This window comes from Jaculus jaculus, chromosome 5 (assembly GCF_020740685.1).
Source record: "Jaculus jaculus isolate mJacJac1 chromosome 5, mJacJac1.mat.Y.cur, whole genome shotgun sequence".
NCBI classification, from domain to species: domain Eukaryota; kingdom Metazoa; phylum Chordata; class Mammalia; order Rodentia; family Dipodidae; genus Jaculus; species Jaculus jaculus.
The window spans coordinates 174,360,407-174,385,681 of NC_059106.1; the positions used below are offsets into that span (position 1 = coordinate 174,360,407).

The following is a 25,275-nucleotide window of genomic DNA, read 5'->3' on the forward strand; positions in this document are numbered from 1 at the left end:
AAGTCTGTCCAGAAACCATCCATTTCAGACCTGGGCACTGGAGTCTTGACCTTTAAGAAAGAAGCTTAGCATCTATCTTTGTGCAGTGCAAGAATCAGAACAGAAAAATCAAAAAGAAAATCACTCATGCCAACCAAATTAATGGAAACCAAGATCTTCAATCAGACCAAGTAGTGTGGTGGTGTTTGGGAAGAATATGGGGAAGATCTCCACCTCAGAGATTAGTGTTTACAATTTCACCACAGGAATTCTTTTTTTTTTTAATTTTTTTTTTGTTCATTTTTTTATTTATTTAGTTGAGAGTGACAGAGAGAGAGAGAGAGAGAGAATGGGTGCACCAGGGCCTCCAGCCACTGCAAATGAACTCCAGACGCATACGCCTCCTTGTGCATCTGACTAACGTGGGTCCTGGGGAATTGAGCCTTGAACCGGGGTCCTTAGGCTTCACAGGCAAGTGCTTAACCGCTAAGCCATCTCTCCAGCCCACCACAGGAATTCTTAAATGGCAACACTCTGGTACATTTATAATTGAAGTTTAAAACTTGATAGATTATTTAGTGAACACTGAGGAGGAAGGAAGCAAAACCTGTTGCTTTAATGCTTATTAGGAATGAAATTTTAGTAATGAGTTCCCACTAGGCCAACAGCAGCCTCACTACCCACACAGAGTATAGCTAAAATCAAATTAAATATAAACTGAACTGGTTAACTATGGTTACGCTTTTGGCTAATTATGAAATAACAAGCTATTGGTTAATTATAAGATTAAAATATGAAATTATTTTACTCCAAACCCTGCAATAGTTAACAAATCTATAGAGAAAGTAGATTAGGCCTGGGAGTACTGGGGATGAATGAGAAGTAGTATGAATGTATGAGGTTTCCTCAGGGGAATGGAAGTTTCTAGAATTAGATTGTGGTAACACTTGCTTAACCCTATGACTATGCTAAAGAACATTAAATTGTACACTTCAAGTGGGTGGAATTGTATGGTATATGAATTATACCCCAATGCTGACATTTTTGTTGAGGGAGTGTGTAGTCCAGTGGTAGAATGCCTAATTAGAATTTATGAGGCCCTGTGTTCCATTCCCAACACCAAAGGAAAAAACTTATTAAAAATAGGCTGAACCAGAACAAGACCCTACCTCAAAAATAAAAGGGGTGGGGGGCTGGAGAGATGGCTCAGCAGTTAAGGAACATGCCTACCTCTCTGTTTGTCTCTTGTCTCTCTCTCTCCCTCTCAAAAAAATAAATAGAAATATTTTTTTAAAACCAATGAAAAGGAAGGGAAGAGGATACTTAATAGGTTGATATTGTATATATGTAATTACAATTGTAATGGGGAGGTAATATGATAGAGAATGGAATTTCAAATGGGAAAGTGTGGGGGGTGGGGAGGGAGGGAATTACCATGGGATATATTTTATAATCATGTAAAATGTTAATAAAAATTAAAAAGAGAAAAAAAAATCAATGAGAGGCCAGGCATGGTGGCACACGCCTTTAATCCCAGCACTTGAGAGGCAGAGGTAGGAGAACTGCCATGAGTTCAAGGCCACCCTGAGACTACAGAGCGAATTTCAGGTCAGCCTGGGCTCGAGTGAGACCCTACCTCAAAACAACAACAACAACAAAAAAAAATCAATGGAGCTGGAGAGATGGCTTAGTAATTAAGGCATTTGCTGGCAAAGCCAAAGGACCCTGATTCAATTCTCTAGGACCCACGTAAGCCAGATGCTCAAGGGGCGCATGCATCTGGAATTTTGTTTGCAGTAGCTAGAGGCTCTGGCTTGCCCATTCTATCTCTCAAATAAATAGATATGTTTAAAAATAAAGATTTGCAGTGGCTGGAAGACCTGGAATGCCCATTCTATATCTCTCTCTCATAAATAAATTAAATATATATTTAAAAAATCAAGTGGATGTGGGAAAATGACTCATCAGTTAAAGGCACTTGCTTGCAAAGCCTGCTGGCCCAGATTTGATACCACAGCCCCATGTAAGCCAGACACACAAAGTGGAGCACACATCTGAAGCCCTTGTCTGGAGCTTGCTTACAGTGACAAGAGGCCCTAGTGCACCCATACTCTCTTTCTGATAAAGAAGTAGTAAAATTCAAGTGGCAAATAGATTATATAACTAAGGAATACATTTAATCATTGAATAATCTGAAATACTGATCATTAACCATTTGAAAGCCAGGCTTGGTGGCTCATGCCTGTAATCCCAGCACTTGGGAGGTAGAAACAAGAGGATCAGGAGTTCAAGGCCATCTCCAGCTACAAAGTTCAAAGTTCAAAGCCAGCCTGGGCTGCATGAACCTATCTCAAAAGTGAAAAGAAGGAGGGACTGATCATTTGAAATACATTAAGCCAGAAAATATTTGCTTTCTTTTAATTAGAGTGTATTTTTAAAGTGTGCTATCTCAACCAAATCATTGAAATTTATTATAAATAGCTGATAGGAGAAGGCTAAGTTATGGACATTTGTGGCATAAAAAAATCATCATGTTCCCTACAGATTTATTTAGAGGGAACATCAACCACACTTACACAATCACAGGAAATGTGGATTCTCACTGTCTGTCCTGATGTCCGTAAGCTGATCTGGTGCGGGAAGGTTGCGGCTGGGGAAGGACATGATCTCACCCTCCTGAGTTAAGCACATACTGATAAGAGGAGCCATGGACCGGGCTCTTGGGTAAGCAGCATTACACTGGGGTTGCTTCATCAGAGAGCACACTCCATGGTGTCTGCACAGGGGGCCTTTGCAATGTCCTGCCTGGAAAAAGGCGGCCAACCACATTTATCCTCACCTTGCTACATCCCTCATGCTGGGACCTGGGGATTCTCCAGGGCTCACTGGTGACCATGTCACAACTTCTCAGCAAGAGGAAAGCAGAGCGCTACCTATACCTGCCTGCCATGCCTTACAGTGTAGCATCGGCCCACTGGGGCTCCTCGGGCACAGAGGACCCTGCCTGAACCACTGGCAGTTCTTTGGAACAAGAGGCTTTACTTAGCTTCCTCTACCTTCCTTTCACTATTGCGCCACCCTTCCCCAAAAGAGCTTTGTAAGACTTTTTCCCTCCTCATTCTCATTAAGTGTTAATACCACAAATCTACACACACGTTTATGCACTGTAGCCCTTTGAAGAGCCACAAACTGTCTGTGATCGCTAAGGTTTTTCACACCCAGGAGTTCTGGCGCTGGTTGAGAGGGCATGTCCTGGGGTGACACAAAGCCTGAGGACAATCGCCCGGAGGAGGAGTACCAACAGCCTCAACTCACCAGGACGAGCCCCGCCCTCAGTTTCCAGGACTGCTGGGACAGTGTCCTCTCAAATACATGTTCCCACACACATGTTCAGCCTACCTGCCACGCCCCAACTCCCCACTGCCTGTCCGGGTGGTGGCCCTCTGCCTGCAGGGGAAAGCAAGAGACCCCATCAAGCTACAGGGCAGTGGAGGTGCAGGGCATTCCTGGCAGCTGGAACTTCTTCATGCCAACCTCCCTCTGTGCCTCTGTGCAGAGCCTTTCTGCTCCCGGTCCCCAAATGAAAGCAGGAGACTTGCCAGACCTCCCTGGCCCTGTGCTCTTGATCACTTCACTCTCTTCTCTCCTCTGCCACATGACAGAGTAGGCTTCAGCACACACAGATGGCCATTGCTAGAACTCTCTGGAGACTGGCCTCCTGCATAAGCAAGGGCTAAAGGATGCTGGCGTCTGCCTCTTGCTGGCCACGCCTGTTCTCCTGAGCTGGGACCAGAAAGCCAGACCACTTGTCCAGGTAACCTTGTCTGGCTCCTTCTGACATAGGCATGGCTCTTACTCCAAAGCCTTAAGCAAAATAAGTGGCCTCTAGTGTCTGCTAGCTTTGTTGAACACCCACTCTGCAACAGGCATCTTATGTGGTCTAATTTAATATCTACAATAGGCCTGGAAAGTAGTTTTCCATTATACGAATAGGCACAGAAAAATTGAATAACTTGACATGGGTCACACAGCCAGGTCTATCTGGCCCCAAGCCATTTGCTTCATGGTCCCAACTGAGAAAACCTTTTCACAGGTACGTGAATAGAAGTACAGACGACAGAAGGGTTTCAATGCAAGTGAAAAGGTGATAAATCTGCCATTGTAAAAGATGACAGAGCTCACCAAACATGGCGGCTTGTGCCTTTAATTCAGTACTCAGGAGGCTAATCACCATGAGTTCAAGGCCAGCTTGGGCTACAGAGTGAGTTCCAGGTCAGCATGGGCTAGAGTGAGACCTTACCTCCAGAAAGAACCAAAATAAAAAAGTTCCTTTTCATCTCTTTGTGTACATGTTTACACGTGCGAATGCAGGCATGTGAGGAACAAGCATGTGTGGAGGCCAGGGGACAGCCTCCAGTAGAGTATTCACCTTCTAGCTTGTCTGAGGCAAGGTTTCCTATTTACTTCCGTGTACACCAGACTTGCTGGCACCCACTTGGGGGTTCTCCCAACTCCACTGCCCTTGCACAGTCATGCTGGAATTGTAGACACAAGCCAGTGTGTCTGACCTTCTCGTGGGCTCTGAACTCAGGTGGTCATGCTTGCAGAGCCAGCACTTTTCCCACTGAGCCACCACCTCATCCCCAAAAGCTCCTGTACAACTCCCCTGAGCATTTGGACCTAAGGCCTGTCAGAAGGGACTCTGAGTACAAAGACCTTCCTCTCCCAAGCCCGGGAGGTACTTACGCCTTAGCCTCCTGCACATGGGAAGGAGGCAGCAACTGGTGCCTAGACCTAGGACCTGAGCGCAGCAGGCTTGATGGCTGGGATAGCCTACAGGTCCATAGGACAGCAACTGGGGCTTAGCCCTAAAGAGATTCCACGTGGGAAAATTCCATCCTAACCCCAGCGTAGACCGAAAGGTTGACTGACAGGAATCGGATCTGGGCCCCAGCATAGCATGGAAAGGCTCTAGAGGCCCTGGCAGTTAACACTTGCTCCCTCCTGAGTCCCCTGCCAGATCCTTAAAGGAGAGACATTCTACATTGCCTTGTGATTTCATCACATCTCATCCATTTGCTCTTCCCTGGCCTCTAAAACCACAAACGGGCTGAGGAATTCAGTCTGCAGTGTGGGCTCTGAATAGCTCTGTGCAGGGAGAGGTTCTGAAAAGAAAAGAAAGTGGTATCTACTTGTCAGATGGAATGTGTGAAGAAATCGAGGAGGAATGCGAGGGCTCTGTTCAGGTCGCTAGGCAGTCTGGACTCTGAATCATACCGCGTGGGTACAGATTCCTAACAAGTGAAGTCTCAGAACTGACATCATTCTTGCAAGATTGTCTGGGGTCGGTTGCACTGCCTGACAAGTTCCTACCTTAGGGATTTTCAGCACATGGGGTTTTTCTCCAACCACACTTCATACACATCATTCCTTCCAACTCTTTTCTCTCAGCTGGAATTTGGCAAAGTAGGACTGTCCTAAGTGTGCTTCCCTGCCCTCCCGCTGAGGGGGCATTCTTGGAACAGCATGTGCTCCTCGCCTGACCACTCAGCAGTACTTATCGCTGTCAGCATTTATTTCATCATAGTCGGGCATGGCACTAGGCCTCAGGGTTGCAAGTGACAATCACTGTCCTAACTGTGATCTGTGCCTTCAGAAGAAGAGGCAGAGCTCTCACACAGTACCTGAACTAGGCTGGTGGGCTTAGCAAGGGCTTGAACATAGTGCCAGGCAACAAATATTCCATGACTGGGCTGCTGTCTGGGTGTGAGTTAGTCCAGGGAAGGCTCCAAGCCATGAACAAGATCCACAAGTGCATAGGAAGCACAGGGAGGTGATACTGGGAAGGAGCTTGTCAACCTTACGTGCCATGTTTAAGAAGAAGAAAAAAATAAAAGATTCAAAGGGCTTTAGGCAAAACCAGAGAAGAGGAAATGAGGCCAGCCGTATAGCCACGTGGAAGAGAGATTGGAAGGGTCTAGAGGCAGGGAGATCTGTTAGGAGGTTGATGCAGGTCTTCAGAGGTCAGGTAGAAGGAAATGAAGAACAAGTGTACAGGATGCCCCTCCAGAGGCCCAACATGCATCTAGAACACCTGTTAGAAACCATCTCCCAGCCATGCTGGATGCTGTGAACTGGGATGCGGGGTCAGGCACAGGTGGCATTATCCATGTCACTAAGAAGGACAAAATGTCCATCAGGACATGAAGGGCCTGACTGGACTAACCCTGTTCCCCAAGCCCAGGTGGATTTACTTTATATATAAAATAGCTTTTTTTTTTTTCTTCAAGGTAAGGTCTCCCAGACTAACCTGGAATTTATTGTGCAGTCTCAGGTTGACCCCGAACTCACGGCAATCCTCCTACCTCTGCCTCCCAAGTACTGAGATTAAGGGCGTGTACTACCATGCCTAGCTTAAAATAGCCTTTTTAGGGCTGGAGAGAACCCCACAATGTGGGTGGGTCCCCAGAATCCACATAAGCCAGATGCACATGCATCTAGAGTTCATTTGCAGTGGTTGAAAGCCCTGGTGCATCCGTTCTCTCTCTTTCTCTCTCTCTCTCTCTCAAGTAAATAAAATAAATAAATATTTTTAAATAGCCTTTTTTAAAGAATGTCCAGACCTCAGGAAAATAAGTAAATGATAAATAAACAAACAGCTACTGCAGACAACAGTGACTTGGGTGTGCTGGGGGTGGTGCTGTGCTGGGATGGCACATCCCACTACTTGTAAGCATTTCATGAATGGGACCAGTGCAGTGAGAGCTCAGACCTATAGTCACAGACAAGGGCTCCAGGAGGAAAGGAGCAGTAGGAAGGAATGGGGAGTGGGGCCTCGGCCAGAGAGCATGTATGAGAAGGAGAAAGAGCATGAGAAAGCAGCTGCACCATGGCAACACTGTCTCAGGCCTAGCAGTGGAGGCTACCCACCTCAACACCACACCTGAGCTCCCTGGTGCTGTCCTTATGAGCTCTTCCCTGTCAGATTCTGCCCTTGGAGACATCTCGCCAGCTGCTCGAGGGTCATCCTTACCTACCATCTGCCAACCCTCCTATACCTCACTCACCCCACCAGGCACAGTATGTGCCAGAAGACATTTTGTGTTCCTTCATGTGCCAACTACCTCCATGTATACCACAGACCAGAACTTCTCAGAAACCAGGGGTGTGAAGACCCTTGGGAAAGCAGCCATTTCAGAATGCCACATTCATTCTGTGTGACAGCTGTTCCTTAGAAGGAATCGTTCTGAGAAGGCCACATGAGTAATTATACAAAGGAAGATGAATTATACCACCACCCTTTTGGCATAAAAATAATTTTCAGTAAAAGGTTAAAACCATCAAGATGTATCAATGAGATCTACTCCATTATACCAAGAGTGATTGATTGGAAAGCACTTTACTTACAGGAAAATCACAGCGATACAATGCAGTTTCCACTTTTAAAGTACTTCACATTAAAAAAAAAATCATACCAATGTATAAAAATAGTTACACTAAAGATGTGAATCAACAGTGGAGTAATTTATTGGCACTTGAAAGCCTTGCGGTATAAATAGACCCGACAATGGGAATATCAAGTAACTCTGGGCTGTGGCAACCTAACCTCCATTTTCACTAACACAGAAGAAAGTCACATGCAGTTCATCTAGGCCATCTGGCCAGCTTGGAAGAGACCCGGGGAAGAGAACACGTGGGACTATTAGTTCACATCAACACAAAGCTTCCTTCACCTGCTTCTGGTCGGGTATTGTCCGAGCAATGAGAAAGTGACTGATACAGAGGTTGGGTAAGAGGCCCTCACAGGAGAGTGGGTGACCTCAAAGCAGCCCCAGCATTAAAAGTCTCATCCCAGCATGGACAGTAACCTCCTCACAGCTGTATGGATGGAACTTCTGGTCTCCCTCTGCATATGCTGTCATTCCCGCATGCCATGCTGAGACTACAAGATGCATCATTTCATACAGCTGGCACAGAGGGAACATCAAGAGGCACAATGTCACTCTTAAGTGGTTGCAGTTACTTTTGAAAAAGATGACAACGGTTGTTTTGTCAGAGGACAGCATTACACAAGTGCATGCTTCTTTTATGGGACTGTATAACTGAGCAGTTGTCAGGATAAAATGAAGACCTCTCCTAAGAGTTCCATGTCGGCAATGCCTTAGGAAAATAAGCCAGCTGTAGCCCTGGTGTGATGCCAACAGCTCTACTACTAGCTTTTGTTCGTTTTGTTTTTCAAGGTAAGGTCTCACTGTAACCCAGGCTGACCTGGAACTTACTCTGTAGTCCCAGGCTGGTCTCCAACTCATGGTGATCCTCCTACCTGTTTTCCCAGTGCTGGGAGTAAAGGTGTGCACCACCACACTGGCTTTGCTACTAACTTTTTGAACCTGTCTGCAGTCAGGAGTCATAACTATTAAGTGTCCCTCCCAGTCCCCTCAGCTTTCAAGTGAATATCAGTGCCTAGTCTGGGTTGAAAAGGAAACCACCACAATAAGCTGGGGCATGTCCAAGTGCACAAGAGTGTTCCTCTCAGTTCATTTCATATTGACTTGTAGCGGATGTCTACAAAACTTTTTTTAAATTTTTTCTATATTTAATTAATTTATTTATTTGAGAGAAAGAGGCAGAGGACAAAGAGAGAATGGGCACACCAGGGCCTCCAGCCACTGCAAACAAACTCCAGATGCATGCGCCCCTTGTGCATCTGGCTTACATGGGTCTTGGAATCAAACAAGAATCCTTTGGTTTTGCAGGCAAACACCTTAACTGCTAAGCCTGACAAAACATTTTTTTTAATTTAATTTTTTAATTAACAACTTCCATGACTGTAAACAATATCCCATGGTAATTCCCTCCCTCCCCCCACTTTCCCGTTTGAAACTCCATTCTCCATCATATCCCCTCCCCCTTTCAATCAGTCTCTCTTTTATTTTGATGTCATGATCTTTTCCTCCTATTGTGATGGTCTTGTGTAGATAGTATCAGACACTGTGAAGTCATGGATATTCAGGCCATTTTGTGTATGGAGGATCACATTATAAGGAGTCCTACCCTTCCTTTGGCTCTTACATTCTTTCCGCCACCTATTTGCAATGGACCATGAGCCTTGGAAGGTGTGATAGAGATATTGCAGTGCTGAGCACTCTGGTCTCTTCTTCCCAGTACCATGATGCCTTCTGAGTCATCCCAAAGTCACTGCTATCTGAAAAGAGAAGGTTCTCTACCAAAAGTGAGAGTAGCATTAATATATGGGTATGAACATTAAGAGAAGTGCTTACTGGGCAGTTTGGTGACCATAGTATGTACATTTAGCTAGACAGCAACAGATGTTACACCCCTACGGCTCATGACTACCCATGTTGTTTTTTTTTTTTTTTTTTTTTTTTGGTTGACTACCCATGTTTTAAGTTTTCAGTATCAGGGATGTATTCCCTCCCATGTAGCAGGCCTCCAGTCCAATTAGAGGACAGTTGGTTTCCACCATGATAGACGTGCCACTATTGCACCTGTTGGCTCATTTGGCCTGGCTAGCTAAATATAAGGTTTGCAGTGTCCACTGTTGAGTATCTTCACTGGAGATTTCTCTCTCTCCCATTGAACTGCATGCAGAATGGCTTCTTCCAGCTTTCTGTTAGCTGGTCTACACTGAGGAGGTTTTCAGCTCAGCTCCAGCAGGAATTCTCAGTGGCCTTGCAGCCCAAGTATGTGGAGTCTTCAGCAACATGGTCTTACCATCTCTTCCTGGTGGGAAACCAAGGGCCTCGGCAATGGCCTATAATGTTTTGGAGGCATCAGGGACCTCCCTGGCCAACAACTCACTGGAAGGTATCCCATCCCTGCCACTGAAAATTTTCTAGTAACAATCTATAGCTCCTAAGTGTTCCATTGCAGCCTGACAAAACTTTTTTATTTTATTTTATTTTTTGGTTTTTCGAGGTAGGGTCTCACTCTAGCCCAGACTGATCTGGAATTCACTCTGTATTCTCAAGGTGGCCTTGAATTTACGATAATTCTCCTACCTCTGCCTCCCAAGTGCTGGGATTAAAGGTGTGTGCCAGCACACCCAGCCTGGCAAAAATTTTGAAGAGAAAACATTCAGATACAAATACAAATACACAGACAATGATGCTGTTTTTATATTAAATCAAATCTGTTTTTTATTGTTAAATATATATATATATATATATTTGTTTTGTTTAGCATTTTAGACTTGTTTTTTTAATTTTTACTTATTTTTTTCTAGACTTTGGTTTTTTGAGGCAAGGTCCACTGTAGCTGAGGCTGACCTGGAACTCACTATATAGCCCAGGTTGGCCTCAAACTCACAGTAACCCTCCTCCCCCAGCTTCCCAAGTACAGAGATTAAAGACCTGAACCACCATACCTGTCCTTTTTCTTTTTCTAAATAAAACTTGGAAATTGCAGTACTACCCTATACTCTTTACCTAAATTCACCAATTACCAGTATTTTGTCAAATTTGTTTCATTTTCCTCTTTTTATTCATTTATTTTTTGAGATAGGGTTTTGCTCTAGCCCAGGCTGACCTGGCATTCACTATGTAGTCTCAGGGTGGCCTCAAACTCTTAGTGATCTTCCTATCTCTGCCTCCCGAGTGCTGGGATTAAAGGTGTGCACCACAATGCCCAGCTTTTATTTTGCTCTTATAAAGCAAATATATATTTATTTTTAGGCAAATACTTTTTAATTTAATTTTGACAAATGTTGCATGGATGTAATGCATCCATTTTTAGCAAGCTAACAGGCTACACTGTCAGTCTGAGGTACTCATGTTTCTTTACGGTAGCAATGACTATAAGAAAACTACCAGGCTGGAAGGTGTTTATTTGGCAGAGCGCTTGCTCAGCATGCGCGCAGCTCTAAATGGGCTCCCCGGCACTCCAACATAGAGCTTGGGAAGTAGAAAGAAACCTGCTGTCCCCGTTTGGTTTCAGAAAAACCTTTGAATGGCTCTTAGCACTCTTTGCATTCATTTTTAATGGGAATATAGCTAATTCTAGGGCCAGGCAAGGAGTATACAAAACGAACCAGGGCAGTTTGTAATGCCAGAAAGCAAACACTGAGAACAAAATGACAAGGATGTGCCTAAGAGATGCAGAAGCCAACTGGAAAAATCCCCAATTGGCAAAGCTGGAACAATTTGAACAACAAAATAAATAATTCATAACAGCCCAAAGAACAACATGAGCTCATGCTGGTGTAAGCAAGTGACTGAGTAAAGAGACAAACCTCCCATGTTGATACAGAACCCCAAGGGTACAGAGCACAACTTGGGCGCCCTAAAACCAGGACATCCGTGGTGATTGGCTTCTGGAGCTAGGTGCCCTAGAGACAGAAGCTACCTAGCATCACTCTACACCCTGCTTTGATGTAGAGAACATTTTACTGTGTGTGCCTTCCTCCAAGATTATGAGCATGTGGCACCATGCCACTGAATTACCTTTTTAATTTTATACTTTTTATTTTTGGCGTTTTGAGGTAGGGTCTCGCTCTACCCCAGGCTGGCATGGAATTCACTCTGTAGTCCCAGGTTGGCCTCAAACTCACAGTGATCCTCCTACCTCTGCTTCCTGACTGCTGTGATTAAAGGTGTATGCCGCCATGCCCAGCATATATATAATATTTTTACTTTATTTATTTGAGAGAGAGAATAGGCATGCCAGGGCCTCTAGCCACTGCAAATGAACTCCAGACCCATGTGCCACTTTCTGTATCTGACTTTATGTGGGTACTTGGGGGATAGAACCTGGGGTCTTTGGCTTAACTGCTAAGCCATATCTATCCCTTTTAAAAAATATTTTTATATGTTGATTTTATTTATGAGAAAAAGAATTTTTGCAATATACAGTTTGGGAGCCATGCATGGCTGCACACACCCATAACTCCAGTGCTGAGGGGCAGAATCAGGAGGATCACAGGTGCTCTCTTCTCTGGTCAGCCAGCCTGACTGAACAACAGGGACTCTTTCAGGGAAATAAGGTGGAAGACACCCTCCCTCCCCCCACCCCCGTGTCTTCCACTGGCCTCCACACACATGCAGAAGGTGCTCATTTACACACAAATGCAGTTTGGGCAATGGCTGACTACAAGGTTATCTTCACAACTGTGCTTTCATTACAGGGTGCTGGTGACAGTTTTGTGGGAGCTCTGGCCTTCTACCTGGCTTACTATCCAAATTTGTCCTTGGAAGAAATGATCAAGAGAGCCAACTTCATCGCTGCAATCAGCGTTCAGTCTGCAGGAACACAGTCCTCTTATCCATACAAAAAAGACCTGCCACTTGCTCTGTTTTGATTGCTGTTAGTCCCCAAATAAATACCTGCCAATAAGATGTGCTCTTAAGAGTTAAATGTCTCTTCTTTTCACAGACTATTCATTCATCAAGTCATCTTCAAGCTTTCATTTACTTATGATAATGATTCTTTGCTCTTCATGCATTTGCAAAAGCCCACCAGAATTAGATGCCACCTTCAGGATCTGTACAAACATTACTACTGGCCTGGGTGTGGTGGTGCACACCTTGAATCCCAGTAAAGGTAAGCAGTGGTAGGCTGAGGTAGGAGGATCACTGTGAGTTCTAGGCCACCCTAAGACTACATAGGGAATTCTATATCAGCCTGGGCTACAGCAAGACCCTACCTCAAAAAAAAAACAAAAAACACTACTACTATTCAGGGACCAACAACTCTATTGACACAGATCAATGCTGTGTAGAGGTCGTGGGCAGCAGTCTGAAGCCAGAGCAGGGAAGAGAACCAGGCATAAGAATTACATTTCCCAAGGACATTTTAAGAAGGGACTATGTTGGCTTTCCTAAGTGTCAGTATTGAATTACTGAAATATTTCCATGTTTATTTCAGCAACTGTTTTTTGTTTTTGTTTTTGTTTTGCTTTTCAGTGTGGGGTTTCACTCTATCCATCCTCCTAACTCTGCCTCCCCAGTGCTGGGATTAAAGGCATGCACCACCAAAACCAGCTTCAGCAAATGATTTTTAAAACATCAACAACCTGCAGGCCCCATTCAACTCAAGGGCTAAGTACAGAAGTCATTTGTTAGGCATGTTAAGGCCCATTTTATTTTTTTTTAAGTTTTTTTGTTTATCATTTTTATTTATTTACTTGAGAGTGACAGAGAGAGAAAGAGGCAGAGAGAGAATGGGCATGCCAGGGCCTCCAGCCACTGGAAATGAACTGCAGATGCATGCGCCCCCTTGTGCATCTGGCTAACGTGGGTCCTGGGGAATGGAACCTTGAACAGGGGTCCTTAGGCTTCACAGGCAAGTGCTTAACCGCTAAGCCATCTCTCCAGCCCCCATTTTTTAAAAGCAATCCACATATGCCAGAGACCCTCTACATGGCTTAGCTAGGATTGTCTGATTTTTCTTGTAACCCAAGACCATTGAGTAGTTTCAGCCTACAAATAGCCAAGATCTCACCTGTTATTGCTTCAAATCTGAGCTTTACCAAAAAAAAAAAAAAAAAAAAAGCCATAAAATAGCCAGCTGACAATAAAACCACAAACCCTTAAGACTCACTCAACAACTGTTTACATTTAATTCTATTTCCAGAGAGCTGGGTCGTTGGGAGGGAACACACCTGTTATTTGGGGCAGCACTGAGTCCTTAATACTCATGACCAGTGTGTATGCTATTTCTCAAATACTTGAAGCACTGTGAACAAGCAGACTCTTGAGGAGCCATGAGCTTATCTTTCTCATGTGAAGCCAGAAAGGTAAGAAAAAAATTTAAAGAATGCTGTGGTGGGCTGAAGAGGTGGTTCAGCGGTTGAGGCATTTGCCTGCAAAACCTAACAACCTAGGTTCAATTCCCCAGTACCCACATAAAACCAGATGAACCAAGTGGTACATGTATCTGGTGTTCATCTGCAGTGGCTAGAGGCCCTAGTGTGCCTATTCTCTCTCTACTTGGAAATTAAATTAAAAGAATAGAGTTAAACAGCACTTGGGAGGCAGAGGTAGGAGGATTGCCGTGAGATTGAGGCCACCCTGAGAGACTCCATAGTGAATTCCAGGTCAGCCTTGGCTAGAGTAAGACCGTACCTAAAAAAAAAGAAAGAATAGTTTAAAACCCTGTGGAAGGGGTTGGAGAGTTGGCTCAGCAGTTGAGGCACTTGCCTGCAAAGCCTAACAACCCAGCTTCAATTCCCCAGTACCCACGTAAAGCCAGATGCAGAGTGGTGCATGAACTTGGAGTGTTTGTAGCAGCTGGAAGCCCTGGTGCTCCCATTCTGTCTCTTTCTGCTTGCAAATAAATTCATGTAAAAAATTAAAAACCTATGGGAAACAACAGCCCTAGTGCAAAAAGGCATGATTTAGGTGGGCAGAGGTTCTTATGAGAACATCAGAGACCATCAGAGGGGTTTGCCAGCTAGCTGGTGGTATGGTAGCACCATGCTCCAGAGGCACTGGAAGTATCTTCAGAAAGACGCTATAGCTCCTCTTCTTAAAATAAAGGGCTGAAGAGATGGCTTACAGGTTAAGGCACATACCTGCAAAGCCTAAGGACCTCAGTTCGATTCTCCAGGTCCTATGTAAGCCAGACACACATAGTGGCGCATGCTTCTGGAGTTTGTATGCGGTGGCTAGAAGCCCTGGTGCTCCCATTCTCACTTTCTCTCTCTCTGTCTCTAATAAATAAATAAATAAAAATAAAGTGTTTAAAAAAATGATTTGTGAAGGGAAAGGAGGGTATTATCATGGTTATTGTCTGTAAGTATGAAAGTTGTCAATAAAAAAGGGTGGGGGGCAGGCATGGTACTTCACGCCTTTAATCCCAGCACTTGGGAGGCAGAGGTAGGAGTATCACTGAGAGTTCGAGGCCACCTGATACTATATATTATAGCGAGTTTCAGGTCAGCCTAGACTAGCATGAGATCCTACCAAAGGATCTTGCCCTGTGTGGTGGTACACACCTTTAATCCCAGCACTTGGAGGCAGAGGTAGGAGGATCACTGTGAGTTCAAGGCTACCCTGAGACTACATGGTTAATTCCAGGTCAGCCTGGACCAGAGTGAGACCCTACCTCGGGAAACCCCCCTCCAAAAGAAAAAGAATGATCTTTCTGGTATATCAACAATATGTAGCAAAGCTGTTAGTATAACTAAAATAAAAATAATGACCTTTTTAAAAAAAAAGATATAAAGCTGGATTTGGTGGCGCATACCTTCAGTCCCAGCACTTAGGAGGCTGAGGTAGGAGAATCACTGTGAGCTCAAGGCCAGCCTGGAGCTAAAGTGAGTTTGAGGTCAGCCTGGTCTAGTGAGACACTATCTCAAAATACATAGATCTAGGGAACAAAGGAGTCCCTTGTCTTAAAAATCCTAGACACCGGGCTGGAGAGATGGCTTAGCAGTTAAGGTGCTTGTTTATGACACCTAAGGACCCAGGTTCAATTCCGCAGTTCCCAAGTAACCAGATGCACAAGGTGGTGCATGCACCTGGAATTCATTTGCAGTGTCTAGAGTCCCTGGTTTGCCCGTTCTCGTTTCTCCTCTCTGCTTACAAATAAGGAAGAATTTTTAAAAACTTTTTGAGAGAGAAAAAAAGAGACAGATAGAATGGGTGTACCAGGGCCTTTAGCCACTGCAAACTATTTCCAGATGCCTGCACCCCCTTGTGTATCTGGCTTACATGGGTCTAGGGGAACCAAACCAGAGTCCTTAGGCTTCACAAGTGAACACCTTAACTGCTAAGCCATTTCACCAGCCCAGAATTTTATTTTTTTAACCCTAGATAGAGGGAATGGAAAGATGGCTCACGGAAAGCTCTTGCCCTTGTACGTGACTGATTTTTAGATCTCCAGAACCCATGTAAGATCTAAAGCAGAAGCGCCATTCGAATCCCACCTTCCTATGGCAAGATGAGCAGCAGAGAGAATTCTAGAAGCCTGCGGGCCATGGCTTGGCTGGCCTACGCAGCGTGACTGACAAACCCTGTCTCAAACAAGGTGGAAGGCCGGGCCGGTACCCTAAATTGTCCTCGACTCCCATGACACTCAAACACACACATTCGCAAAAACTTTTTTTTTTTAGTATTTGAGACAAAGGAAGAGGCAGATAGAGTGGGTGCACCCAGGACTCCAGCCACTGCAAAAGAACTCTAGATGCACGCACCACCTTGTGCATCTGGCTTATATGGGCACTGGGGAAATCAAACCTGGGTCCTTTGGCTTCGCAGGCAAGCACTTTAACCACTAAGCCATCTTTTTTTTTGGAGGGGGATCAATTAAGGCGGGGCTGGTAATGTAGCTCAATGGGAAAGCACTTGACTAGCATGCAAGAGGACCCAGCTAGGTTCAAATTCTAGCCCTGTATGGGGAGGGGGTAAATTGTAGATACTCATGAGTTCAAGACTAGTGTGGGTTACATAGCATGTTCTAGACCAGCCTGAGCTACATAGTAAGACCATGTGGCCAAAAAAAAAAAATATATATATATATATATATATATATATGGTGGCACATGCCTTTAATCCCAGCGCTTGGAAGGCAGGGGTAGGAGGATTACTGAGTTTGAAGCCAGCCTTGGCTAGAGTGAGTTCCAAGTCAGCCTGGGCTAGTGTGAAACCCTACCTCAAAATAAACAAATAAATAATTATCTTTTTTTAAAAAGCCACGCATGGTGACACACACCTTTAATCCCAGCACTTGGGAAGCAGAGGTAGGAGGATCACCACAAGTTCAAGGCCACCCTGAGACTACAAAGTGAAATTCAGGTCAGCCTGGGCTAGAGCAAGACCCTACCTCAAAAAAAAAAAAAAAAAAAATTATAATAAAAATAAAACCCCAGCTGCTTTGGTGAGAGTGGGAGAATGTGGACAATGGTACTCTGCCTAACCCTACAAGCACCTCTGGTTCTTCCTGCTCGCCCTCCCATCCCTACTACACAAATGTCTTCACTATCCTGAGGAGCTACTCTGCCTTCCCTGAGAAAAAATCAAAAGCAGGTTTGAGAGTCACTATGGAAAATGCCTTGTATTATATGAGACAATAGTTACTTCTTGGTAATGTGGTTGATTTTATTGCAAACAGTGGGGAGAAAGATCATTGAGACAATAGCACAAGCTGTTTTAATATTTTTTATTAAGGCCTATAAAAATATCCAGAAAGATAAATAACCGATTCAATGATACAGCCCTAATAGGAAGAACTTTCTTTCTCTTCATTGTTTCCTTCACAATAGCCTTGGAATCACAGGAGGTGGTCAGGCCATACCATTTCCTCTTCTTTTATTTCTTGCTGCAAGATTTCTGAATCAGTATCCCCACCCTCAGTCTTCTCATTTATAAATCAAATTCATTTCAGTCCATTGTTTAGAGGGAGCGTATTTTTCTCTGTTCCATGAAGAGGACTTTTTTTTTCACTGTGAGGCAAGAGAAAAAGACTAACAGTAAACTAAAAGTGTCATCATTTTCTCTTTTCTTAATTTTTTAAAAATTAGTTTTATTTATTTGAGAGAGGAGAGGGAAAGAGGCAGAGAAAGAGAGAGAATGGGCATGCCAGGGCCTCCAGCCACTGCAAATGAACTCCAGACACATGTGCCACCTTGTGCATCTGGCTTACATGGGTCCTGGGGAATCAAACTGAGGTCCTTTGGCTGCAGGCAAACGCCTTAACTGCTAAGCCATCTCTCCAGCCCAAAAATGTCATCATTTTCATTTATTTATTTTCAAGAAGAGAATGAGCAAGTTGTTACTGCAAGCAAACTCCAGACATATGTGCCATATTGTGCATCTGGCTTTACATGGGTACTAGGGAATCAAACCCAGGCCATCAGGCTTTGCAAACAAGTGCCTTTAACCACAGAACCATCTCTCCAGCCCCATCATTTTTTATTAGACATACTGTAAGCCCACTCCTTTTTAATTTTGCTATTCCTTTGACATGAGAATAGAAGTTATTTGCAAACTCAATCCCAGAGAGGAGAAGGAAAGAAGAGGTAAGAAGACAAAGGGTGGGCCACCAACAAGTAGTTTCCTATGTACTTCAAAAAGTCCAGCTTCAAGAAATACTATGGACGAAAGTGGAAAACAGTGACTTCACTTAGCTGAGGGCTACTCAGTAGGGGAGCAAGAACAGGCTGGGGTGGGCTACAGAAACAGCAGCTAGAAGTGAGCAGAACCCAGAAGAAATGGTGGTCTGACAGAAGATTAAAAGCACAGAGCTCTACTTTCCAGAGCCTGATGATCTACTCCTAAAATATTTGATAATAAAACATACCAGACAGGCAGGTCGGCACATGCCTTTAATAACAGCACTCGGGAGGCTGAGGTAGGACTGCCACAAGTTTGAGGCTAGAGTGAGATGCAGCTGCCTTGGGGAGGAGGGGGAGAAACATTGTACCAAAACTTCAACATGCTGAGTTTTACTTAGTACAGTACCAAAACAGCAGTAGGATGTACCAGAGCAAAAGGATGGGAGCAAGTGCTAAGAAACAGGCTTTCATGGGCTGAACAGGGTCCTATAATCAACTTCAACACAACCCAACATAGCCCTGATCCATGTTTGAGACACACAAACACAAAGCACCCAAGCAAAGTCCAGTATCCAAGGACTGTGTGACTGAACAACTAGTCTTCACCATATAAGGAGATCTTAACTTTTTCTTTCTTTCTTCTACAACAATCAAAATGGATACTCAGGGCTGGGGAGATGGCTCAGCAATTAAGGTGTTTGCCTGCAACACCTGAAGACCCAGGTTCCATTCCCCAGCACCCACATAAAGCCAAATGCACACAGTGGCACATGCATCTGAAGTTCGTTTGTAGCAGCTGGAAACGCTTGTGTCCATTTTTCCTCCCCCCCCCCCCCCTCTGCAAATAAATAATAACATTTTTTTTTAAAGAACCTAGGGCTGGAGAGGTGGCTTAGCCTAAGGACCCCGGTTCGAGGTTCAATTCACCAATACCCATATAAGCCAGAAGTACGGGGGTACATGCATCTGGAGTTCATTTGCAGTGGCTGGAGGCCCTGGCGCACCCATTCTGTACCTGCCTCTTTCTCTCTCTGTCTGTCTTTGTTGCTCTCAAATACATACATAAATAAAATTTAATTAAAAAGAACCTAAATATCAACGTAGGCAGCAATGTCAGAGACCTCAAGCGAAGATAAAGCTTAGTTTCTAAAGCAGGAGCAGCATTGAGATCCACTTAACCTGGGCAAGGGGCCAGGGAATGTAGCTTGTGTTACACCATTTGCCCAGAATGTAAAAGGCCAAGTTCAACCTCCAGCTTGGGGGTGAAGGGGCATATTCTAGCTCTAAAGTTCATCAACAGAGTCCCTAGGCAAATTTCTCTCCTCAATTTCCTTCCTGGTGTGAAAGAGAATTCCATTTCCTTCATAGAGCTCTTGCCAGTTAAACAGCAAGTACTCAATACATGTTACTTGATTGAAATGACACTGCTATCCACAACAGAAAACATAAATCAACATTCTGCCAAAATATTTTAATTAATAGAAGAATGAATCTGTCATATTATTTTCATAAAATTAACCTAAATCTATTCTGTTTCAATTAAAGTTTGTATTGCCTTGTTCAGTGATCCAAAGAATTAAAACTGACAAGTTCTCATTCTTTATAATAAATGAAAGTTTAGTAAGCTTAGGTCTCAGCCTTTAATCCTTTCTACTTGGAAATTAGCATCAGTATTACATGAGGAAAAAGAGTGAGAAACGAAAGGCACATGCAATTGCTTCTTGCCATAGACCGTAAATGAAATGTTCAACTAACTGGAAATGCTTCCACATTTCCTGATTGGCTTCATAAAACAGACTAACAAAACATCCTGACCAGGCATGGTGGCACATGTCTTTAATACCAGCACAGAGGATCAACATGAATTCAAGGCCACCCTGAGACTACATAGTGAATTCCAGGTCAGCCTAGGCTAGAGAAAGATCCTACCCTGAAAAAAAGAAAAAAGAAAAAAGAAAAAAAAAAAAGAAGAATGAAAATTCTGGGGCTGGGGAGATGGTTCAGCAGTTAAAGGCCCTTGCTTGCAAAAACTTCCAGTCTTGGTTCAATTCCCCAGTACCCACGTAAAGCCAGATGCTCAAAGCAGCACATGCATCTGAAGTTTATTTGCAGCAAAAGTCCCAGGCATACCCATACACTCTCACTCTCTCTCCCCCTCACACCCTGGCAAATAAATAAATAAAGTATCTTGTTTGTTATACTGAAGTAAGGATTTTTGTGACTTTGAGGTCATCCTGGGACTACTGAGTGAATTCCAGGTCAGCATGAGCTGGAGTGAAACCTTACCTTGAAAAAACAAACAACAAAAAAGAAACTCAAGCAATTATAAGCTGATAACTGAGCTGTTCAATTTTTCTTTTTATAAATGTCTCCTCAAATTAATAAAGATTTTCTTACTAAGAAGCAACCAAAGCCGGGCATGGTGGCGCACGCCTTTAATCCCAGTACTCGGGAGGCAGAGGTAGGAGGATCGCTGTGAGTTCAAGGCCACCCTGAGACTCCATAGTGAATTCCAGGTCAGCCTGGGCTAGAGTGAGACCCTACCTCAAAAAACCAAAAAAAAAAAAAAAGAAGCAACCAAATACCAGCAGCAATCAGGTGCTGACTCTAACTGTAGTCTGAGTGGACATTCTGACCTTGGTAATATCTCTTTTCGACAAATACGTCTCTACTAATGGACAGCAAAAATAGAAAACCAAATTTGCTCCCCTCATGCACCTGCATGAGATACCATGCTCCTGTACTCACATGAAACCCTGCTCACACCCTCCCCCCATTTCATGACACCTCCTCCTTTCCTGAGCACGACCACCTGTTCTCTTCACAAGACTGATTTCTCCCCTTCATGTCATAATTAACTAACCCTCCTGGAGATTTTCCTTACATGTGCTGAGTTATACAAAATCTCCCAACACTCTCCTACATTTCAACATCCTAACCTTTAACTACCAGCACTTAACAGAATGTCTGTTTCCCTGTTCCTCTCAAACCATGCTGGGAGAATGTGTCCTATTCCCAGACAGTAGATAGCTCCATAAGAAACCATCAAGACATGTCTGCTGAATAAATGCTACACTGCCAAAACTTCCAGACATTTATCCTGCAAATTAGGCAGGAAGCCTTGAAGGCATATGTACTATGGTGTGTCACGCCTCTTACCAATTGGATCATAATGCAAAAGAGTCAGTTTCTCTCGGAGGCGGCTTCTCTTGGTGTTGAAGGAGAAGCCTGTCCCAGCTTGGCTTACCAATTTCACCAGAATCGTCCTAAAAGTAGAAATATAAGCTGTCAGAAACCAAGGAAACACAAGCCAGAATGACTAGAGAGCACATTGTGAGAACCCTGTGGAGCCATACTAGTTGTGGGCATTATCTGGCCCTAAGAAGGGTCAATTCTGAGAAAGACTATATTTCCCATCAATGTTTCAATGGTTTTAAATTCCAAAGTTTGGGGCTAGACAGATAGCTTAGCAGTTAAGGCACCTGCCTGAAAAACCTAACAACCCTGGTTCAATTCCCCAGTACCCACATAAACCACATGCACAAGGTGGCACAAGCATCTGGAGTTCAGCTGCAGTGGCTACAGACCCTGGCATGCCCATTCTCTCTCTCTCTTTCTTCTCTCTGTTTGCAAATAAATAATTTTTTAAGTCACCATAAAAATAATTCCAAAGTTTGGGCAATTATAACAACATGGTAATGTCCTAACCAAAACATTAGGATCAACCCAATCAAGGAACTGTATCTGACACCCACTGCTCACAAGAAACAGAAATCAGGAGAGAACATACAGAAGTGCTGGTAACTGCAGCTGGCTAAGTCAGCAGAGCCCTTCTTCTAAGGATGAGTGATAACCACACAATCAGGACGGGACAAAACTAAGCTGAAGTTTACATCACCAATGAAAAAACCCTGTGCCCCTTCACATTTCATTAGTTACAGTCATCAAAACAATCAAGTCCATGTTTGTCTCACTGGACTTTTATTTATTTATTTTTTATTTTTTTCGTTTTTCAAGGTAGGGTTTCACTCTAGCTCAGGCTGACCTGGAATTCACTATGTAGTCTCAGGGTGGCCTCAAACTCATGGTGATCCCCCTACCTCTGCCTCCCGAGTGCTGGGATTAAAGGTATGGCCACCATGCCCAGCCTCACTGGACTTTTTAATAACCCTGTCGTCATTGTTCATATTGGTCCTTTGTCTTCCCATGTACATGTTACTTCTAATGTAATTCCAAAACAAACTGAAAGCAGTTAAGACCACACTACAAGATATAGGCTTTTTTTTTTTAATTTTTTGTTCATTATTTATTTATTTGAGAGTGACAGACAGAGAGAAAGACAGATAGAAGGAGAGAGAGAGAATGGGCGAGCCAGGGCTTCCAGCCACTGCAAAAGAACTCCAGACGCGTGCGCCCTCTTGTGCATCTGGCTAACGTGGGACCTGGGGAACCAAGCCTCGAACCAGGGTCCTTAGGCTTCACAGGCAAGCACTTAACTGCTAAGCCATCTCTCCAGCCCAAGATATAGGCTTTTTGACACCTGTAACTACAGCACTTTGGAGACTAAAGGAAGAGGACTGTTTTTACTCTTAGGATGATCCTGAGTGTGAGACCTGCTCTACATAGTGAGTTCCAGGCCAGGTGGGCAAGGTGGCTCACACTTTAATTCCAGCACTTGGAAGGCTGAGGCAGAAGAATTGCCATGAGTTGGAGGTCAGCCTGGGCTGCAGAATGAGTTCCAGGTCAGACAGGGCTAGTGTGTGTGCTTTAAACACACACCACACTACTGTTTTTAATGTTTCACACACTACCTTTTGAGATCCACAGTATCTGATTAATCAGGACAGGCAGTAATGCTAGGCCTGGAGGTGCAGGCCTGTCACCCTAGCTACTCAGGACAGGAAGGCAGCAGGATCAAAGTTTAACATCTGGCCGGGTATGGTGGCATATGCCTTTAATACCAGCACTGGGGAGGCAGAAGTAGGAAGATTACTGTTAGAGGCCAACCTAAGACTACATAGTGAATTCCAGGTCACCCTGGGCTAGAGCGAGACCCTACCATTAAAAACTAAAGGAACAAAAAAAGTTTAAGACCCATATGGGCTGCAGAGTATGTTCAAAGCCAGCGTGGGCAACTTAATAAGACCCTGCCTCAAAATTTTACAAAACACTTAAAAAAGAGGGTTGAGTTAATTTAGCTCAGTGGGAGAGTATGTGCTAACTATATTGAGAACCTTGGTTTAAAAAGCAATACTGGGGGAAAAAAGAAGGTGCACAATTCATTCAACAAAGGTTCAACGAATCAGTCCCTTACTCTTTGGCAAGCACTATAGGAAACTAAGCTAAGTCTGCAGCTGTGTCCTCTGGGAGCTAAAGTGACAGCAGAAGGAAAAGTGTCAAGGCAAGACATGCATGATAAATGTCACAAAAGTACACAAAAAGCAGGGGTAACTATAGAAATCAATGGGGGCTGGGCATGGTAGCCCACACCTTTAATCCCTGCACTCACGAGGCAGAGATAGGGTTGCTATGAATTCAAGGTCAGCCTGGGCTAGACTGAGACCCTACCTCAAAAAAAAAAGGGGGGGGGAAGAATCACATACAAATAACTGGACTGTGGGAAAAGCAACATGAAGAAATGCACAATATTACAATGTTAGGTGAGATACAAGCATACATGTTTTCATTAACTTTAATTTAAAATTATCTAGTTTAGGGCTAAAGAGATGGCTTGGTGGTTAAGGCCATCAGGCTTTGGAAGCAAGCACCCGTTTTAACTACTGAACCATCTTCCCAGCCCAATGATTACTTTAATATAAAGACATACTGGTAGCAAGCAGCTAGACTAACTAGCCTAACACAGATAAGCAATGTTTAAATGAAATAAAAACTTGTACTTACTTTGACTTGCTCTTGGCAACTATTGTGTAAAGATTCAAAAGAGAAAAGTTTAAAAATTAATTTATTAACAACGTTCTTACGCAAACTACATATAAGATCAGTAATAAACAAAAATATTTAATTCATGAGACGTATAGTGCTTTCACTCTGTAACCACTTCCTAGACATTAGGGAACCCGACATCATTTTGTAGTCAAGATAAAAAGATCCAATCGGGGAGCTGGCTTAGCGGTTAAGGCGCTTGCCGGCAGAGCCAAAGGGCGCAGATTCGATTTTCCAGGACCCACATAAGCCAGATGCTCTCTCTCTCTCTATCTGCCTATTTCTGTCTATCTCTCGAATAAATAAATAAATAATAAAATATGTGGGGGGGGGGGAGGTGGTCTTCGTTGGGCACAATCCCTGAGGCTGGAATGGCTGCTTCAGAGCAGCGAACGACGCTCCCCTGGCGCCCGCGTCGGGGGAATAGGAAAGACGCGGGCTGCGGCCGGAAGTCAGCCGATCCCACCGGGATGAGCACCGACCCGGGAGCCCGAGCCAGGGCGGCGCGGGCGGCTGCGTGGCTGCACGAGACGAGCCGTGGCTGTCACCCCACGGCCCCTGGCCACACCCGAGGTCCCGGAACCCACGCCGACCCCACGAGCCCGCCCGCGGCTCAGGGCCCCGTCTCGAGCCCGGCCCACTTACAGGAGACCGCGGACAACAACATGGCGCCCGCGTCTGTATGGCGGCTAACAACTGCTTCCGGGGCACGGGCGAACTCCGCGCCGGGACAACCGGAAGTTGGCCGAAGCCACGCCCCTCCCTGGAGCTCGCGCTTGACTCTGGGGAGTGTGCTTGTTTTTCCGCGAGAGAGTGGAATGCCCTTCCGGGTTAGCTGCATGGCTTTCGACTGACTGTCCCCTCTGGCTAGGACATAATGCATTCCCCCAGGAGTATGAGGCTGGGAAAAGGAAATGGCTGAAACCTGATGTAACTGAACTTTCAATCACCGGCACTGAAAAACAAAAATTGTGATAATAGTATAAATGAGGCGTGGTGACTCACACCTTTAATACAATACTTGGGAGGCAGAGGTAGGAGGCTCTCCGTGAGTTCAAGGCCAGCCTGGAACTACAGAGAGAGTTCCAGGACAGAATGGGCTGAAGTGAAACCCTACCTCCAAAAGAAGAAACAATGGTTTAGCAGTTAAGGCCCTAGCCTGCAAAGCCAAAAGACTCAGATTTGAGTCCTCAGGACCCTAGCACTCTCATTCACTCATTTGCCTCTTTTGCTGTCTCTCAAATAAGTAAATAAAAATTTAAGAACAGAAACAAGCCAGGCGTAGTGGTGGTGCACGCCCTTAATCCCTGCCCTCGGTGGGGGTGGGGGGGGCAGAGGTA

General features: G+C 44.4%; 2 protein-coding genes across 3 annotated transcripts in view; one reads left to right on the forward strand and one right to left on the reverse strand.

The window, feature by feature from the left end:
• Positions 1–12,332, forward strand: part of Rbks (ribokinase) — a 101,324-nt gene extending 88,992 nt beyond the window's left edge. Inside the window, exons 8-9 of one of the 2 annotated variants that reach the window (XM_045150091.1) lie at positions 2,524–2,703; positions 12,122–12,195. In XM_045150091.1, the coding sequence (XP_045006026.1) occupies positions 2,524–2,664 (141 nt within the window). In that variant the 3' untranslated portion in view covers positions 2,665–2,703; positions 12,122–12,195. Of the gene's footprint in view, positions 1–2,523; positions 2,704–12,121 lie in introns of both variants that reach the window. The other variant, XM_004669402.2, reaches the window with a different exon arrangement.
• A 4,751-nt stretch (positions 12,333–17,083) lies between these two features.
• Positions 17,084–24,675, reverse strand: Mrpl33 (mitochondrial ribosomal protein L33). Its single transcript, XM_004669401.2, has 4 exons — positions 24,581–24,675; positions 23,894–23,912; positions 21,152–21,258; positions 17,084–17,380 (listed from the first exon to the last, which is right to left on the reverse strand). The coding sequence occupies exons 1-4, from the start codon at positions 24,600–24,602 to the stop codon at positions 17,331–17,333; spliced, it is 198 nt and encodes a 65-aa protein (XP_004669458.1). The 5' UTR covers positions 24,603–24,675; the 3' UTR covers positions 17,084–17,330.
• Positions 24,676–25,275: the final 600 nt, after the last annotated feature.